The sequence below is a fragment of the Protopterus annectens genome, chromosome 8.part0 (assembly GCF_019279795.1).
Source record: "Protopterus annectens isolate FY-2018-M chromosome 8.part0, PAN1.0, whole genome shotgun sequence".
NCBI lineage: Eukaryota > Metazoa > Chordata > Ceratodontiformes > Protopteridae > Protopterus > Protopterus annectens.
Window position 1 is genome coordinate 1,795,637,155 of NC_056741.1, and position 20,313 is coordinate 1,795,657,467.

Genomic DNA, 20,313 nt, shown 5'->3' on the forward strand with positions numbered 1-20,313 from the left:
CAGGGACATCGTAGAAGCTGCTACCTGGAGTTCTGTTCATACCTTCACCAAGCATTACCACTTGCCTATTTTCTCTAAATCCAGAGCTGGTTTTGCCACTGCAGTCTTGCAGGGCCTAATAGCTGGTCCTAATGCTCTCTAATTGCCTCCTTCCTTAGCTTTGGCAATCTACCCAAATGTAATGACTAACAGTGAAACACGAAGAACATAGTACAGCTGTGTAGACTTAACATAAATGTTGATGTTCTAGTGTGCTCAGTGTTGCAGTCCTGGTTGTTGTTCATGTTTCACTGTTGCAGTCATTACATTTGGATTATCTGCTTGCAGTAGCCCTCAGTCGGCCTGATTACCAAAGTCTTAGGTCCTGTGTCGGTTGCTGTCCCTTCTTCCATGAAATTAGGTAGTCAGGGGTATAAAACATGCAGCTGACACCATTACATCAGTCTTTCTAGCCGTGCGGTGCCCGAAGCAGTTCGCAAGTGTCTGTCGGCCGAGATCTGAAATTTTCGTTTTTGAGTTTCAGAACCAAAGTCTTCAATTAAAGCTAAGTATGCTGTTGGGGAAACTTTTTTTTTTTTTTTTTTTTTTTTTTTGCTCCTTACCGATGTCAGTAAAAGCTTATCATTGTATTACTTCTGGAAAGCAAATACCTCTCAAAGATTTTCATTCGTACTGTATTCCTTACCTAGGCCCTGACCACGATGTACCTTGCTGTCAGTTTTCTGCCCTATTTAATCAGCACACAATACGTTGTTGGTATATTTTCACCTCTAAATACTTCGGTTCTCTGTTTAATTATCCAGAAATGTCGTCTGTTAGCCATCCGACTACTGGGATTCTGAAAAAACACAGACAGTGACAGGCCGCCGAGGTCCAAAGCTGCTGACGGCGCTTCTCCTAAGCCAGCCGCCAGTACTCAGTGAGGTGCTTTCGCAACCCCTTGATACGTGCTACTTCTGATTCGCAGGCCTCTCCTGAGACCCATTCGGAGTTCAGTATGCCGTGAGATGCTTCAACTGTGGAACCTGCGGATTTCTTTACATGGATGGGTCCGGAGCCGATGTGCAGGCATCGGCTTCTGCGGGTGTATTCAGGCCTATGGCCTTGCATATTAAACCGATGCCTCCTTCTTCGTTTAGCCTAAATCTTGAACCATGTCTAAGAAACCAATGCCCAGGCCGCATGCTCAGGCCTCTATGCCTAAAAAACAAATAAGAATGGCTGAAGATCTTATAACTCCAGTCATGGGAAGCCAGCCCCCCCCCCCCCTTCAAAGAGACCTAGGACCGAGGTTGTTTATGAATCTTCTGACCAGGATTCTGATTTTTCTGATTCTTTTGATGTAGATTTGCCCTTATCTACTTATGAGGTGTCTGATGCAGAGGACTCTATTCCCTCTGCTTCCCCTCCAGAGGATTTTTCTTTTGGTGAAACCTTACATATTCTAAGGGAGCATTTCCACTGGGAAAGCCAGGATTTTTCTGATTCAAAAAAGAGGGTTTGGGATTTCTTACTCCTGCCTCAGCATATGCTTTAGCTATATCTCCTGTACTAGACATTGTTGAGGATGCCTTTTCTGAATCTAGTTTGGAACCTGATTCTTTGCCTCCTGCACCTGGAAAACCAGACGGATATTACAGGGTTCATGATTCACAGAAGTTCCTTTTTAAAAATCCTAATGCGGATCCAGAGACTATTTCACAGGGACCCAAGGGCATTAAGGCTTCTACTGCTAAAAATCGTATCCCTTCTGATAGAGACTCCAGGGCACTGGATAGATGTGGTAAGAAGATTTACACTTCTACAACCTTGGCCATTAGGGCTTTAAACTGCCAGTTTCATATGTTAAAGTATCAAAAACATGTTATTGGATTGCTTAAACAGAAAATTATGTTGATTCCTGACTGTGCTGAAAAGAATTACAGGATTTAATGCATTCTGCTGAGCAGGTTGGAAAGCATACTTTGCAATGTAGATTTGATTCATTAGAGGCCTCTTGCAGGGCTGCTGTTACTGGGTCTGTGCTCAGAAGGCATGCTTGGCATAAGGAGCAATCTTTGCCTGATAATGTTAAAGCTAAACTGTTGGATGCTCCATTAAATCAGGACCACCTGTTTGGCAAGAAGGCTGAGGAAGTTCTTAAAAAGATGGAGGGTAAAGCTAAATCTAGGCAATCTGTTAAGATTTCTTACAAGTTCAGCCTCCTAGATTTAGTAGGCACTGGCCCTCTAAGAATTGGTCCTTTCCAGCCCCTTCAAGGTCTTCTCAAGCCAAACCCAGACACAGCAGGAACCCCAGGTTTCAGTCCCAGGGGACACACAAGACTAAGCAGTGGTGGGTTTCCGCACCCAAATCTGGGAGTATTAAGACTCCCCCCTATGGAAAACTGTCTCAATGAGTTGCTTTTAAAAATTCCAAGCACTTCCCAACTGAATGCTCCTGTAGGTTGAAAGATTGGTCTGCAGGCCAAAAACCAGTAACTCATTACCCAGGACAAATGGGTTTTAAATAGTGTCCCAGGGATACAGGTTTCACTTCCACACGTTACCAACACTAAGTGGGTGTCCAGATCTACCCCCAAATCATGGGCAGAGGCCCAAAATCAAGTACTCTCTCTCTTAAGCATGGGGGGCTATTCATTTGGTACCAGAAGAGGAAAAGAGACAAGGTTTCTATTCAAGACTTTTTTTGATACCCAGAAAAGGCATTACATGGCATCCTTTTCTGGACCTTTGTACTCTAAACACCTTTCTGGTGATTCCAAAATTCAGAATGTTGACTCTTCAGCTGCTTCCTATGCTAGGCAAGGATGCATGGTTGGCAACACTAGACTTAAAAGAAGCTTACCTGCACATCCCTACCAGGGAGTCTTGCAGAAGATACCTACGCTTCAAAGCAGGCTACATGCACCATCAGTTCTCTGCACTGCCCTTTGGCTTATCTAATGCGACCAGGGTTTTCACAAAGTGCCTAGCACCAGTCATTGAATTTTGCAGGCAAAGAAATATTCAGATATACCCATACCTGGACGATTGTCTAATTCAGACAGAAGGCCAAGACATGCTTTTGGATCATCTGGCCTTTGTTCGGGGGGTACTGACCTGTCTGGGCTACACCATAAATGAAAAGAAATTACACCTGGTACCCTGTCAAATTATATTCCTGGGAGCAAACTTGAATACAACTTCCCAGATGTCTTTCCTCACGCCAGAGAAACAGATTTATTTGACAGCCTACTTCAAACAAGTGGCCACAAAAACCCAGTTATTTGCAAGGCAAATACTTACAAGCCTTGGGGTTCATGGCCTCCTGCATTCTTCTAATTCCATATGCAATGCTACGTATGAGGAAACTACAGTGGTATCTCAAAAGCCTATGGTGTCAACATTCACAGGCTCTAGAAGTAATGATTCCTATCATACCTTGCCTATGCTTAAGTTCCTTTGGTGAGCAGAGGCCTACCACCAAAACAGGGGACTGCCATTCGCACTACCCCCTGCAGCCCAAACCTTAATGGACGCATCAGACTATGCATGGGGGCTCACCTGGCAGGGAAGTGCATTCAGGGTAAATGGAACCCAAGTCAAATGCACCTGCATATAAACCAAAAGGAAATGTTAGCTGTACAGAATGCTCTGACAGCTTTCAAGGACCACATTCTTCCAGGACAACTAATGGTAAAGACGGACAACACCTCTGTCATGTTGTACATAAACAAGCAGGGTGTTACACATTCTTATCCCTTCTGCAGACTAGCCATGACGTTGTGGAACACAGCCTTGAGCTACCAAGTGAATGTACAAGCTCAGTTCCTGCCAGGAAAGCTAAATACATTGGCAGACGGACTAAGCAGAAACCTCATGGACCCACACGAGTGGAAACTGGAACCAAGGATTTTCAACATGTTGACAAGCAAATGGGGGAGCCCGGATATAAACCTGTTTGCTTCCCCCCAGAACCATCAATTGGACAAATTTTGCACAAGGATTCCCCACAAGTTAGCCTGGAAAGTAGATGCTCTATCCTTCAGGTGGAAAAACCTATCAGTTTAGGCTTTTCCTCCTCTGCCTCTGCTCTCCAAGGTACTACTAAAGATCAAACAGGAAAAGCCAAGGACGATTTTAATTGCACCAGACTGGCCACGCCAACACTGGTACCCCCTCTTGCGCAGTGTGTCACGCTTGGCCCCATGGCACCTGCCTCAGACTTCCTTCCCTGTTGTCTCAGCAGGAAAGCCAGATTCTGCACCCTCTGCTGCAAAACCTGAACCTAGCAGCCTGGCTAATTACTTAATCTCTCCTTTACCATCCCTCAGTAAATCAGTGATGGATATCATTTTAGAGGCAAGGAGACCTAGTGCTAGAAAAGCTTATGTTGCAAAATAGAAAATATTTTGTGCCTGGAGCCAATCTCAAGGGATAAGCGCAGCAGTGCCCAATTTACCTCAGGTTTTACAGTACTTGACTGAGATGCTTCATAAGGGCTTGTCCTTTTCCTCCATCAAAATTCATGCCTCAGCCATTTCAGCTCTCTATAGCACAGAGCCCTCCCCTCTTTAACTCTTTGCTCAAGCAGTTCCTCGGAGGGGCCAAAATGTAAGGCCACCCAGGAGAGCTGCAATGCCAGCCTGGGACCTTAACTTTGTCTTGGAGAAACTCACTTTCCTTCCTTTCGAACCAGCTGCTACTGCAGATTTAAAATTCCTTTCCTGGAAAACAGCTTTCCTTTTAGCAATCACTTCTGCAAGAAGGGTATTGGAATTACAGGCCCTTGTGGCAGTGGAGCCTTTTATCATCTTTCATGTGGACAGGGTGTCCCTCAGAACCAATCCCTCTCTCATGCCCAGGGTGGTATCCAGTGTGGCTCTTAATCAGTCCATTCATTTGCCTACCTTCTTTCCTAACCCACAAAACAAAGGGGAACGGATACTGCACTCCTTAGATCTGCACAGACACCTTAGATTCTACTTGGACAGGACTAAACCTTAAAGAAAATCTGAACCCCTGGTGGCATTTGCTGCAGGGACAGAGGGGAAAGCTATTTCAAAGCAAACCATTTCAAAATGGATAGGCCACTGCATTCATTTCTGCTATAAACACCATGGAAAACCTATCCCACAGGGCATCAGACCCCATTCAACCAGGGCTACATCTACCTCTGCAGCTTTTCTCAGGGGCGTCCCTACCAGGGACATCCTAGAGGCTGCTACCTGGAGTTCTGTGCATACTTTCACCAAGCATTATCATTTGCCCTTTTTTTCTAAATCCAGAGCTGGTTTTGCCACTGCAGTGCTGCAGGGCCTTATAGCTGTTCCTAATTCTATTTAAACTCCTCCTCCCAACCTTAGCTTTGGGAATCTACCCAAATGTAATGACTGAATCAGTGAAACACGAAGAACATAGTACAGTAGTGTACACTTACCATAAATGTACAATGTAGATGTTCGAGTGTATTCACTGTTGCAGTCCTGGTTACCCTCCCTCCAGCCCCCTTCTTTTCTTTTGGCCATACCTGTATTCTCACTTACTATGCTTAAAAAGCTTTTTGGTGTATTTGCTTTTTTGTTGGAGGCATATCCTTGTATTTATAGATTTAATTGCTTTCCATTAGGGGAGCACCTGACCTCTGGGGCAAGAAAAACTGATGTAATGGTGTCTGCTGCATGTTTTATACCCCTCACGACCGGACGTCATGGAAGAAGAGACAGCAACTGACGCAGGGCCCAAGACTTTGTTAATCAGGCCGACTAAGGGCTACTGCAAGCAGATAACCCAAATGTAATGACTTTAACAAATGAGTACACTCTAACATCTACATTTATGGTAAGTGTACACAACTGTACTTTCCTGAAGGGCATCTTCCGAGAAGAAAGTGGCCTCAGGTTGGGAACAAAAAACTAAGCTCATCATCCTTTCATCCAGGTTCATTCATCACCTCCAAAATTTCTCACGTTAAAAACAGTCTAGTATCCATCACCTCTGCTAGGAGCATTTAAGTATAACCTATCATCTGCAGAGATCATTTTCTGCAGTTCCTTAGACAGGCTGACCCTGTGCACTAGCCCTTTTACGTCAGCAGGCTCAAGTAGTCATAATCCAGTGCAACTCCCAGTCTTCCCTTTTCCACAGAATATGGGGTAAGAGTTTGTACTCTATGTGTAGAGAATGGAAATGATACTTGAATAGAAACGAATTCTATGGAAAATCATGCCAGGTGTTTCCTTTGCAGAAATATAATTGCCTATGACAAAGCAAATGTAAGTAGTCACAGCAGCCATGACCGGGCCTTGCAGGAAAAGGTTAGACCTTGTTGTAGAGGGAGTAGTGCAACTGACACTGCTTTCCTTCAAAGGGATATTGACCAAGGCATTTTTGAAGCAACCACTTGATTATCAGTTCATACATTTTCAAGATGCCTACAGACTGGATAAATAGTCAGACAGAGGCTGAGTTTTTGCCTGTATTGTCCAGGCAAACATCCTGCAGTCCTTTTGTACGTGGTAAGCCAGACACCTGTTTTGAATGGGCCTACTTTTGAGTTTGTTCTCCATAGATGCGAGTGCAGCAATGACCCATGAACACAAGCACAGGTGTGCAGTAACTTATAATTGTAAATGTTTTGTTCTTATTTACTTTGTATATCACTTTCGCTGTACAGGACCATCAGGGCTTCGGGTTAGGTACCCCACAACATGTTCTTCCCCATTTTATATGTATTTATTCACTGTTCTGCTTGCCTTGCTCAGTTTTTCTAAGGCAAGCATGAATTCTGAATGCACAGACTGCATCCCTGGGGCAATCCTAATTAGCAGACCCTGACACAAACTTGTCTGCTTTGCTTGAGATGAGCATGAAAGAACCATAAATGGCTTGGGTGGCCACCATCTGTGCACCCAGATACATGAAGATAAGTGAAGTAAGGCCATATCATTGTAGCCTTGGGAAAGGTTGCCTAGTGCTGATGGAATAGATAACTGGCTCTGCCATTAGCAAAGATCCTTATCCATTATGGCTGCAACTGTAATAACGCTCTAATCTGTACAATTACAGAAAGTTATTTACATGGTCAGTACTGTTTCTCATCCTTAACTGCTTGGCAGACAGAATCATTCCATAATACTGAACACTCCTCCCTTTATCCCATAATTCACCATGCTGCCTGTTCTGTCCATATCCTTGCCATGCTTCAGCTGTAATGGAGAAAAATAGGCTGCATTGCCAAATTTTGGTTTGGGGGGAGTGTATGAAAGTGGTTCTGTTTCACTTCCTCTGCCTTTTGCTTCACATTTCTTTTAGGCTTGTAAATCTTCAATATTTTTCTCATGGTACTTTTGATACCTTTTTCAAACAGAAGTCCTAGCTGCCTTCTTCAGGGAACATTATAATGTCTGGAAGGATTACCTTGTTTCTGAATACACAACACTTAAGACACACATCTCTTAAAGCAGTTCTGCAGAGAACCTGGCAAGGTTAAACTTAGAATAGTGTCTGACTTTCAGGCTTTTTCCCAGTGAAGCTGGGATTGATTTGTGCAGTAGTTGCTTCATCCTCATTGAATACTTTTGCAAGATGTGTACAGTGGACGTAGCTTAGTTTGGGTGTGTGTATATATGGGAACACAGTGATCACAGGGATGCTCATGCGGAAGACCACCAAGGACAATGAACTTGACCACGTCCTGCATTTAAGGACCGACTCCCTTGCATCAGGCACCAGAGTTCTGTACCCATCTTAATCAAGATGAGAGCTTGTTCATCCTTATCTGTTATACATGCTAACCTTTCACATCCCCCTTGTTGACTTTGTCTAAAGGTCATGTGTTTTGTTGTGTGCTTGGTTTTTAATTTCCCCAGATCTTTTAGGTTTGTGATGCCATGATGGGAATGGACCCCATTCCCAAGTCAAAGTAGAATTACAAAGTTCATGAAATTAGTATTGTTTCAGTCTTTGTCAGCCAGAAGTGCTCTTTCCAGCACCTGCAGTGTTGCCAGTAATAGCTCCTGCAATTTGTACAAAGCTACATATATTGGTAATGCATCTAAATACGATTGTAGGTTTGTTTTTGCTCCTCCTGCTATTGGGACTGTCTGGGTATTCTTTCTTCCACATTACCTTTGTTTCTGCCTGCAGATCTTGATATTTTATGACTCTCTATTCAAAACACTGTAGTCACTGGGTGTAGCGATTTCAGTGATCAGTGCTACTTTTGTCTTTTCATGGACCACTATGTCCGGTGTTCTCGCATCTGTCTTTTGAACTGTTGTGTAAATTTCATCATTTTCAATGATGCTTCGTGGATCATGTTACCGGTGTTTTTCAGCCACTTCAATATCATGTTTGCACAATCCCCAGTGCAACAGTCTTGCCACATTATTATGCCTTTCAGTATGCAGTCCTTCTGCCATTAGTATGTCATAACCAGCAGCGAAGTGTGCAACTGTTTCCAATTCAGTTTTACAAAACCTACATTTGTCTGTTTCTCCCACATGTTCAATGGATTTTATAAACCAAACATGTATGTAGCCCACTGTCTTGGCCTGCCAGTATTAACCTTTCATCTTTTGGTCTGAATTCGACATCCGCTGTGGTGCAGCGGTAGCGTTGTTGCCTCACAGCAAGAGGTTCTCCCGTTCGATTCTCGGAGTGCGGGGAGTGCCTTCTTTGTGGAGTCTGCATGTCCTCCCCGTGGTTGGGTGGGCATTTGAAAGACATGCGTAAATGGGCGTGCCTTGTTGAAGGTTGAACGTCGAGCTGGCACCTCGGCGTTGGTGAAAATCTACTGCCAATCATTAGTGGACCTGGAGTTCCGCTGTGGCGACCCCTAACTGGGAAAAGCCGAAAGACAACTTTTGGTCTGAATTCGCCTCTCCTTAACCATTCCTGCATTTCATCCTGATCAACATGAGGTTCTTCCAGACGTTTTCTATACGTGCAACTATATTTATGCATTTCCCACATTTCTTACCTTCTCATCTGATCCTTCACCTTATATTCATTTTTTTCACAGTCAATTTCTGCCTGATTTTTATCCACTACTGGTTTGATTTCCATTCCTGCTTGACACCGATATGCTTCTGCTGGACTAAGCAAGCAAGTTATCTTCTCCTCATGTTTCAAAACTTTCACTATGAGTCTTGTTAGGCCAGTAGATGTGTGTAATCCCACAATTGCAAATCTATGTATGTGATCAATTTCGAGGAACCCCATATCTCCTTCTGAACAAAGAATATATAATCTTTGTATGCACTGATTTTCATAAATCATTTGGTGAGCATGAAGAATTCTTGTTTTTCTGTCTAATCTACCCAACACATTTTGGGACCAGTCAGTCACTCCAAAACTGTAAGTTAGGACAGGAAGAGCAAATTGGTTGAGCAAGAGTAAGAGAGCATGTTACTTAGATTTTATGTAGCTTAAATGATATCCAGAGAGAGAGGTGATTACATGCAGCCTTTTGGATAAAAGTGAAGTGTCCCGAATTTGAGCCATCTTAACTTTGTGATGGGAATTAGAATTGCTGTTGGCAAAGATGGACCTTCTCATCCATATGTACTATGACAAATGCATGACTTTAATATCTTCACAGATTGGAATAAGAAGGGTCTACACCTCCCTGCGTTCACAGGACTGATGCTGCTGTTTTACCTCCAGAAAGTGTGTCTTTCCACTCGTGTTCTGATCTTATCTCCATTGACCATCATGAATTTTGTGGAAGGGTATTGACTTCATTTTGTATGACCTTGATGAGGTGACAGCATCGGAAAGAAAGCTAGCCATTTTGGAAAAGTTGGAAATTGCTGAAGAGCCTTTCAGTGGTGGGAAGATGTTAGTGAAGAACATTCTGATACCATTGTATGAAGGTGTGGACGCATGTGAGTAAATATATCTGCTTTGGTCTAGGAGAGGAAGTGTGACACCTCTTGCTCAGACTAAGTGGATTGTCTTTTTCTATGAGGCAGCTTACTGTCTATTAGAAAACTCTGCTGTCAAAACATCTTGGTGGGTTCTGGCTGCTTATTTTGCTAGTTTTTAAAATGCCTCCATTACAGAAGTATATGCAATGCCTGCTTGTGAGTGATTTCACATCTCAGTAGGTGATATTGCTGTATGACTTTTATAAGTGACATTCTTTGGCACTTTGGAGTTACTAGATTTAACCCTCTGAGCTTTCACTATTTGGTCCACATGTTAACCTCTTGAGAGTTCTTTGTACTGCTTTTCATTCTTGCCAGTTGTACATCTGCTAAAAAGGACTCCTGGTATTGAATATACATTTATCATCATAGATATGTATTGAAATTCTCGGTGGAGTGCCAATTTTCCCTTCTACATCATGAATCTGTATAGCTTTTCATTTTGTTTACTGTAATTGGAGTCCCTTTAATATTGTTTATATTGAAATATTTTCATGCAGTATTTTCCCCCCGCCTTAGACTGCACTTAGGTTTCAGAAAATTAGGAGGCACACTGGCTAGCCCTGCTGCCCTAGCAAGAGTGACCTGCTTCAGCAGGAGTGTCTGTTCCCCTGAGTGCAAAAGCTAAAGTTTAAAAACAGCCAAACTTTAATGTAATGGGTAAGATATTGTCTTATTTGCTGAGTTACTGCCTTAATAGATCATCTGATAAGGTAAGTTGCACTTATTTTAAATTGCTTTGTAGAAAGATTACTGTCTGAAAGGAGATCATAACTGTTAGCTTCTGCATAGGGCTTTGTCTAAAACAGTCTGATAACGCGAGTGCCTTGAATGATGTTTACTGGAGGTTCCTACCTACTTTCTGGCTCCTGTTTTTAAAAAAGTTGCAGAAGATATGTACAGCTGTAGTTTGGATTTAATATGCTTAACTGTAATGTACATGGCTGTAACCAGCATCACTGAAAGTATTTTTAATTTCCAGCCCTCCATCAATACTACTAACATTGATACGCTGCTGGTAGCAACAGATCAAACGGAGAGGATAGTAGAGCCACCAGAAAATATCCAGGAGAAAATTGCTTTCATTTTTAATAATCTTTCCCAGTCAAACATGACACAGAAGGCAAGTATGGATTTTCTAATAACTTGAGTTGAATGAGTTATGGTACAGTTAGTGTGTTTTCTAGCAACTTTACATGCAGTCACTGTGAAGTACTTTTCCTTGAAGTAAAGGTAATTTCAGAAGTACTTGAGGTGGATTCTATTAGTCTGGTTCATGTTGCCTTGTCTACTTGCTTAGATGGATAAACCCAATTTGAAAACCATGTGACACCGGATTGACTGAGTGTAGGTGTCCGAAGGAATTGAAAGGGAGGATGGGCTTGCACATCCTTGGGTATGGAAGGATGTACAAAGCTTCATGTCCTGGTGGAGACCATTGCTCAGAGAACTATCTGAGAGCCAGGATTGTGAGTATGAAATTATAGGATCTTTGGAAGTTAGTAGGTTAATGGCCATAGGGCCCTTAGAAGCCTAGCCAAGTACAACCCCTGTTCCCAAGAATATCCAAGTGTTAAGGGGAATGAAGTCAAAACCTGCTACCCCTGGCCAAGAGGGACAGACACTGGTGAAACTCTTGGGATGAATTTGCGGTTTCTAATCCAGTCATCCAAATTATGCTTAAATAGGGTCAGTGTGGGGTTCTGCTTCACCTGAATTGGAAGTTTGTTCCAGAGGAGGGGTAACATCTGGGAGACGTGTAGCTCTCAAAGTCCTGTTGATGTCGCATACTAGGTTGAGTTCCTTAGAGGGAGTGCATCTTATACCATGTGATTTACAAATGTGCAGCATTTCCTTTAGAGCAGGATCTGAGATTGCGTTATATGCTTATTATATAGGGAAGACCAGTAGGAAATGGAGAGAATAGAGCAACTTCTCTTGGATATAAGTAGGAACATCCTGACCAACACTTTATGTAAACACACAAGATACTGACAGCACTCATACTTTTAAGTTTGCTGTTTTGAAAACACTACCATTACCCTTGAGAGAGGGTAACATGAAAAACCTCACTGAATATGAATAACTTAACTGGATCTTCAGGTTCAGAGCTAATGTTCCCCTGGTCTTAATGCTATGGTAACTTTAAAGCCTTATTTAAGGCATTTGCATTATCAAGTCAAATAGCATCATATGACTAATTTACCTTCTGTATAAACTGATTCAGCTTTGGAACCGCGGTGGTGGTGCTGCAGTAGCGTTGTCGCCTCACAGTAAGACGCTGTCCGGTTCGATTCTCAGCAAGAGCGTCTTCTGTGTGGAGACGTGCGTAAATGGGCATACCTTCGTTGAAGGTTGTGCGTCAGGGCAGGTAACTCGGCACGTAAAAATCAACTACCAATCATTAGCGGACCGGAGTTCCGCTGTGGCGACCCCTAACCGGGAAAAGCCGAAAGACACAAACAAACAATAAACTGATTCAGCTTTGGTTGTTTGTATCTGCTTGATGAAGCCTTTATGGTGAAAGTGTATCTTGCCACTTATTTTGTTTCTATCCTGCTTTTTTATGCATGTTTTATTAAGTTTGTTCATAGTTCTGTTTTTTTCCATTTTTTCCTTTATTTTCTTTAGTAGTTTGTAAGACACAGAGTATAGTGACAATGATTTCAGTCTGTCACCTTATGACATATGCTGGAGAACCTGAATTCTTTTTTTTTTGTAAGAAACCTTGAGGTCTTTCCAGTTGCTGCAGGTGCCTAATAAGGTACGTACAAAAGGTAGCACTGTACTCTATTATTGGCCTGATGAGTGAGGAGTGCATGGGGGTTATAACCTCTAGTTCTGGATGATAAATGCCCTTATGAGGTGGGCAACATAGCCTTTATCACTGTGGAGATGTGGTGGTCAGAGGAAAGGTTGCTGAAAACCCTGTTCCTATATCTCTCGCCACTGATTTTGTGCTTAGGGTGTTAGTGTGGTAATCTGCAGGGAAGTCACCCTTGCCATAGGGGATGATGCATTTTTTTGTGTTGAGTTTTGTCCCATGACTTTGGCACCAGTAGTTTGTGTAAGTCCCTCATGTAGGGTGTTGACTTCGTTTGGGGACTCGACTGCACCCAGTTTGCAATCAGCAGCAAACTTAGTCAGCCATCAGCCTTTTGCTTTAACCTGTACATCCGAGAAGTAGATTCCAAACAGGAGCCCGAGCACAGATCCTTGTGGAACACCAGTGGTTACAGGTCTTTTGGTGTAGAGGTAGTCACCTATTTTGACTGTGTGTTCTATCAATGAGCCAGTTTGCAACCCACCTGAAAATATACTTGATCTCCAGCTGGATGAGTTTATCATTGATGCCTGAGTGGGGAACAGTGTCAGTCATTGGCCAGGTCCAGGTAGGCCGTATGCACAGATTTGCCTTCATCCAGGGCTTTGGTGACTATCTCAAAGAAGTCCACCAAGTTTGAGGCAGGATCTCCCTGTAACGAAGCCATACTAGGTTGGGTCAAGTATTTGGAGGTCTCCTATATCTTTGATAAGGTCCATGATTATTCTTTCTATAGCCTTGCAGACTAGGCTGGTCAGGGTTGTGCTCTGTAGTCCCCAGGGTCTGTGGAGGTGCCTCCTTTATGTAATGGGATGATGGTTGCTGTTTTTCCATTCAGTCGGTACAAAACTAGTGCTTAGACTGTGGTTAAAAAGAGTGCAGCTAGTTCCTGTTTTAATCCATTTAGAATGTAGCCTGGGATCTTTAGTCCCGTAGAGGCTGTATTCTTGGCTTTGGAGGGAGAGTTTACTACCTGCTCCTTGGAGATATAAATTGTAGGGGGGGAGGTGGTAGGATGCTTTGGGGGATATGTAACAAGGACAGAAGGAGAAGTTCTCACTGAACCTGTCAGCTAGCAGGTTAACTATTGTGCGGGTTCAGTTTATGTGGTGCCATTAACAAACCGGTTCTGCGCATATGTGGGTTTTTCCTTTAAGGTTTCTGACCTAGCTAAAGAAGGCTTTATGGTTATCCTTAGCAAAAGAAGCTAATTTAGATTCATAGTTAGCTTTAGAATGCCTTACGAAAGGGGTCATATTTGCTTGTTTAAGCCGAGGAGGCAATGCTTACAGTTCAGAAGACAGTACATTCCTACTCTTGGACAGCAATTTCTTTCTCTTATTGTATAACCTGTTAATGGTGGATGTCCACCAGGCAGGCTTGTTCTTTCTTGAGGATCATGTTGTGATTTTATCAGGTATGGCTGAGTCAATGCATTTGTATAGATGCTTATACAAGGCATTGGTGTAAATCCCATTATAGGAGCCCCTGCCCTCACTGATGGCATGGACAATAAAGCTATTAATGCCATCATGTGATTTTTAGTGTAGTGGCTGTTAATTGAGGGAGTCAGATGTTGTTACGTCTAATGAGACTGATTTATGATCAGACCTCACTAGGGGAGGCTGCACATATAGGGTGGTACAACAATCACTCATGTTAGTGAGCACCAAATTGAGAATGTCTGTGCCCATTTTGGAGTTAATGAAGTCCAAGAACCTTTGGGCAAGTATGTTAGACATGTATAATTTGCCCAGTTTATGGCTGGGTAGCTTCTCACCTGAAACCAGGGTGTGTGTGTGTTTTGTATCTTGAGCGATTCAGGTCGATCCAGGTATGCATTGTGGGTATCCTGATTCACGGAGGGGATTCCTATAACCGGCAATAGCTTGGAGAGGGGTCTTACCTACATTCAGTTGGACCTGGATTAATTTAAGGGAATTGTTTTGTTTAACCAAGCTAGAGGTATATTTATCTGTAAGTTCTCATAATTTCAGTTTGTGGTCTGAATGTGTGGATGGCATTATAACCCAGTGCGGCCGGGGTGCTTTCTGCAGCCATAAACCAAGTCTCTGTGACTGCACATATGTCAGCATCTTCTAAGGTGAGGGCTGCTTCCATTGAATGCAGTTTTAGGTTTAGACTCTTAGCGTTTAGCAGTATAACCTTGAGGTTGCTTTTTGAAGATATTTTTATGTCTGCGAATATTGTAGTTGTGACATTGCCTAAAAAAACACTATGGGGAATGCAAGAGCCTTGGCCAGTAACCAAACTCTTAGAGGTGACTGAAGGCCATCTCTGGCAAAGCAGCATGGTCTATCTACCATGTCATCCCACGTTGACAGGTACTGGATCCTCGTAGAATGACTCCAGAAACTAAGCCAATTGTGAAGTCAATAATTTTTGTTTATATTGTGGTATCATCTTAGGTTAAAGTACTATTCTGCTCATGGCTAGGATCATACCTACTTGAGACATGTTTAGAGATCTTTGTCCTGTCTGTCTTCATATATCCAGTGAGGTACATCTCGCCAATCACACCAACATGAACTATGACTGAGTCATTACGTTACTTGTGGTGAGACTGTAATGCTTGTGTGATTTGACAGATCCTGACACCTGACAGTAACCTGTTTGCCAGCCTTGTGAGTGGGATATCTTTGTGTCTCACTGTAAAGTCACCTGTGACCAAAAAATTTTGTTCAGATTTGCTTTGCCTTAGGGGATTGTTGGGTGAGACACTTGTGCTTGTGATTTTGTGTATCAAGTGCTGTAGGTACCGTATTAGGTGCAGCATGTTTGTGTTTCGGACGTCTCTGGTGTTTAGGTAAATTCTGGTGAGTACCTCCACGTATGATTTTATACGTTGATTGCATGCATGGTTTATGCAGGAGATGTAGTATTGTTCAGTGTCACTGTTCTGAGAGTAGGAGAGCAAGGATTCCAAATTCCTGGTCTATATGCATCAATCACAATTTGAGCTTGAGTGGTTTTGGAGTAGTGGGGTGTCAGTGTACATGCGGCAGTTGTTACACTGCCTCAGGATACCCATGCCAATCAGGCCGGCAGAAGAAATGGAGAACTGGCCATCCATAATACTAGGTGTAGATTTGCTTACTTTAATGGGGAAGGATATTATTTAATTGTGGGCTTAATGCTGGGTTTGTACTATTGGGGCTCTCATGGGGTACAAGACTGTTAGCAATTAGGAGATTTCAGTTAAAGTGGAAAATGTAGAAATACCCAGCTGAGGTGCTCGCTGAGTAAGCGCAATTTAATTAACTGTTTAGTTGGAGCATGGGCAGCTTCTAAGGGAAACATCTACTTTAGCTTTTGCAACTGTAACCACCAGTGGTTACCTCCAATACGCTTGCTACACAAAGGTGTGCTACATGCAAAAAGATGCCTCTGATTCCTCAGATGAAGATAGTAAAGCATTGGCTGGTCACCAAACTATGTAGCTGTGTTAAAACAGGCGCAAACTTGTGCAAATGCAGGACCTGTGTAGCAACTGAGAACCCTTTTTTAAAACAAGTTAAGCAATTTTCGGACTAGCTGCTGTCCAGTGGAAATAGTCAATACTGATCCTTATTCCAACAATCCAAATAGAAAAATAACCAGTCAACATTTCTGAATCCAGTGAAGCTGCTGTTCCAAAGTTTAATAACACAGCATAAAAAATGTTAAACCAGCATAAAAAAATGCTAGAAACATCCAAGAGAAAGACGAGCGCTTTCAGACCTGTCCAAGTGCTTCTTCAGATGTTTGGATGTTTTTATGCTGGCTTATTTAACATTTTTATGCTGTTTTAATAAACTTTGGAAATGCAGTTTTATTGGATTCAGCTGTGTTGACTGGCTGTTCTATTTGGATTGTTTGGCTTGTGTTTAACCAATCTTTATCCGCCTGCCTAGGTTTGCCTTTCTTATTCCAAAAGTCTACAATCTGCAACTCAGATGGGTCGTCCTTTACACTCTTCTGCCACAAGGGTGCATGGGGTCCTCTTAATGTAAGATGGCTGGATGTTCATCGTGTTACCCTGCTGCAGTCATCACACTTGGGTTATCCTGTCGTCAGGCGGTCCCGCAGTCAGCCGGATTTCCAAAGTCTTGGACCGACGGTTGCTGTCGCCTCATCCCTGACATCAGTGCGCCAGGGGTACATATATTGCAACAGACGCCATTTTCTTCAGTCTTTCTTGCCGCGCGGTGCCCGAAGCAGAAGCAGTTCGCAAGTGCCGGTCGGCCGACTCCTGAGATTTTCGAATTCGAATTTCAGACCAAAGTCTTCTATAAAGCTAAGTACCCTGTTGGGGAAACTTTTCTTGCCTCAGACCGATGTCAGAAAAAGTTAACAATTGTATTTCTTGTGGGAAGCAAATACCTCGTAAGGATTTTCAATCTTATTGCATACCTTGCCTGGGCCCTGATCACGACGTCACTTCGTCGTTTTTTTTGCTAGATTTAATGAACGTACTATTAAAAGACTATTTGATTTCGCACAACACTTTTTTGGTAGAAAATTTAATTATAACATGCCGTCGGAGCTACTGACTACCGGCGTGCACAAAAAGCGCAGGGACAAGGACCGACAGTTTAGGCCTAAGCCCGATTCCGAGGCCTCAGTTGATCCGGTCTCCGGTTATCAGTGAGGCTCCGACGCAGCCTATGACTACCGCAGTTCTGGAACCCGAGACCGCTACAGATATTTTGACGGAATGTACTAGGCTGACGCAGCCTTTTACTTCAGGCCCTTCCGACTATTTCCCTTCCAAGGACGTCGGTGCTTCTGAAACGCCATCTGTTTCTGAAGGCGTTTTCAGACCGACGACTCTTACAGTCAAATCGTTTTCCAAGTCGAAGACTCCTAAATCGAAAAAGGCTTCACTTCAGTCTCCTGTTCAAGGCACTATGCTTAAGAAACAGATGCTCAAAATGGCTGAAGATTTGATTTCTCTTATCAGGGGTTCTCAGCCTCCTCCTGACAAAAGGCCTTGACAAGAGGAAGATTCTGCTTCCTTTGAACAACTGTCTGTTTCTTCGGATTCCTCTGAGGACCAAGACTTCTCCTTCTCTCCTTATGAAGATTCTGATGCTGAGGACTCTATTCCCTCAGCTTCCCCTCCAGAACATTACTCTCTTGGGGAAACTACACACTATAAGGGAACATTTTCACTGGGAAGGTCAGTATTACTCTGATTCCAAGAAAAGGCTCAGAGAGTTTCTTTTACTCCCCCAACACAGACCTCTAGCCATCCCTCCTGTTTTGAACATTGTGGATGATGTCTTTAGAATCCAGTTTCAACCCTGACTCTCTACCTCCTGCCCTGGCCAAGCCTGACAGATACTACAGAGTACCTGATTCCCACAAATTCCTTTACAAAAGCCCAGTAGCTGACCCAGAGGCTATCTCCCAGGGTCCCAAGGGGGCTAAGGCTTCCATGGCTAAAAATCCAGCACCTTCTGAAAGGGATTCAAGAGCACTAGACAGATGGGGGGAAAAAGGTTTACACCTCAGCCACTTTAGCTATGAGAGCACTAAACTGTCAATTTCATATGCTTAACTATCAGCAATTTCTGATCTCTCAGTTAAAAGAAAAAAGATAACCCCCCTCCTCAACAATCTGAATTGAACGAAGTACAGGATTTGTTGCACGCCACCGAGCAGGTGGGCAAACATACCTTACAATGTGGGTTTGATTCTTTAGAGGCCTCCTGCAGAGCAGCTGTCACTGGATCAGTAATACGTAGGCATGCCTGGTTAAAGGAACAAAGTCTGCCTGATCATGTTAAAGCAAAACTACTAGATGCTCTCTTACAGCAGGATGTTCTTTTTGGTGTTAAAGCAGAAGAAGTTTTAAAGAAAATGGAAGATAAGGCAAAATCAATGCAGACAGTCAAAGATTTCCGACAAGTACAACCCCCTCGCTTCAGCAGAAACTGGCCAACAAAAAATTGGTCCTTTCCAGCCACTGACAGGCCTCAGAGGGGTAAATACAGGCGCCTAAGGGGCAGAGGACAACCACAAGCTCAGTATAAGCCTCGCCAATGGGGCACTCCAACCCAGAAGGGAGGAGAAGACAGGTCTCAACCCACCAGAAGCAAACTCAATGACTTGCACCTCAGCTGGCCAAACAAAGCTCTTTTGTCAGCCCCCTTGGTGGGAAAACTAGCACTATTTGCAGACAACTGGCACATGGCCACAAAGGACAAATGGGTCCTAGACATAATTTTACGAGGATACAAATTCCACTTTCACACCTTGCCAATAAAAAGAGGAATGCCAAACCTGCCACAAAATCAAAGGGCAGAGGCTCAAAAACAAATTACAGCTCTCATGGCCATGAGAGCCATTCAAAGGGTTCCAACTCAAGAGCAAGGCCAAGGATTTTACTCAAGACTCTTCCTAGTACCCAGAAAGAAAATGCTTGGAGACCAATGCTGGACCTTTCAATTCTAAACACTTACTTACAGGTTCCCAAATTCAAGATGCTAACACTACAGCAGCTACTTCCCATGTTGGGCAAGGAAGCATGGCTGGTAACGTTGGACCTCAAGGAGGCATACCTGCATGTCCCCATCAGACAAATTTGCAGAAGATACCTCCGTTTCATTGCAGGTTCAACCCATTATCAATTCTCTGCACTGCCGTTTGGCTTATCTACTGCGCCCAGAGTATTCACAAAATGCCTGGCACCAGTAATTGCATACTGCAGACAAAGAGGATTTCAGATATATCCATACCTGGACGACTGCCTCATCCAAGCAGAAAGAAAAGACATTCTCTTACATCTGGCTTTTGTGAAGCATCTACTAAATTGTCTGGGGTACACAGTAAACAAAAAGAAGTCAAAACTAGTACCCTCACAAAAAATGACATTCCTGGTTGCCAGCTTGGACACAACGGCCCAGAAGGCTTATCTTACACCAGACAAGCAATTGCAACTGACTCAATATTTCAAGACAATGGCAATAAAGACCCAATTAACTGCAAGAAAAATTCTGCAGGCTTTGGGCTTCATGGCATCTTGCATTCTGATAATACCATTTGCAAAACTGCATATGAGGAAATTACAGTGGTACCTAAAAAGCATATGGTCTCAACACAGCCACAGCTTGGACACAGTGATATCTCTCATTCCCTGCCTTCAACAGGAATTTCTATGGTGGGCACAGGCATGTCACCTCAACAAGGGTCAGCCTTTCACCTTGCCCCCACCTAGGCAAGCTATCACAACAGATGCTTCAGACTATGCCTAGGGGGCACACATGGCAGGGCAATGCATTCAAGGCCTATGGACTGCAGAACAAAGAAAACTGCACATAAACCAAAAAGAGATGGTAGCTGTACAGAAAGCTCTGACAGCCTTCAAAGATCTACTACAGCCAGGACAACTTGCAATAAAAACGGACAACACCACAGTAATGTGGTACATAAACAAACAAGGGGGCACACATTCCTACCCTCTTTGCAGGCAAGCAATAATCTTATGGAACACAGCTCTGGCCTACCAAGTCCAGTTGCAAGCTCAATTCCTGCCAGGGCAGAAAAACACATTGGCAGACCTAAGCAGAAA

The 20,313-nt window shown here is 43.3% G+C and overlaps 1 protein-coding gene across 1 annotated transcript in view; it reads left to right on the forward strand.

Annotated features, from left to right (window-relative positions):
* CNOT1 (CCR4-NOT transcription complex subunit 1) overlaps positions 1-20,313 on the forward strand; it is a 4,219,019-nt gene that overhangs the window by 2,439,306 nt on the left and 1,759,400 nt on the right. Inside the window, exon 23 of the mRNA XM_044079520.1 lies at positions 10,761-11,036. Coding sequence (XP_043935455.1) covers positions 10,761-11,036 — 276 coding nt within the window. The remainder of the gene's footprint in view (positions 1-10,760; positions 11,037-20,313) is intronic.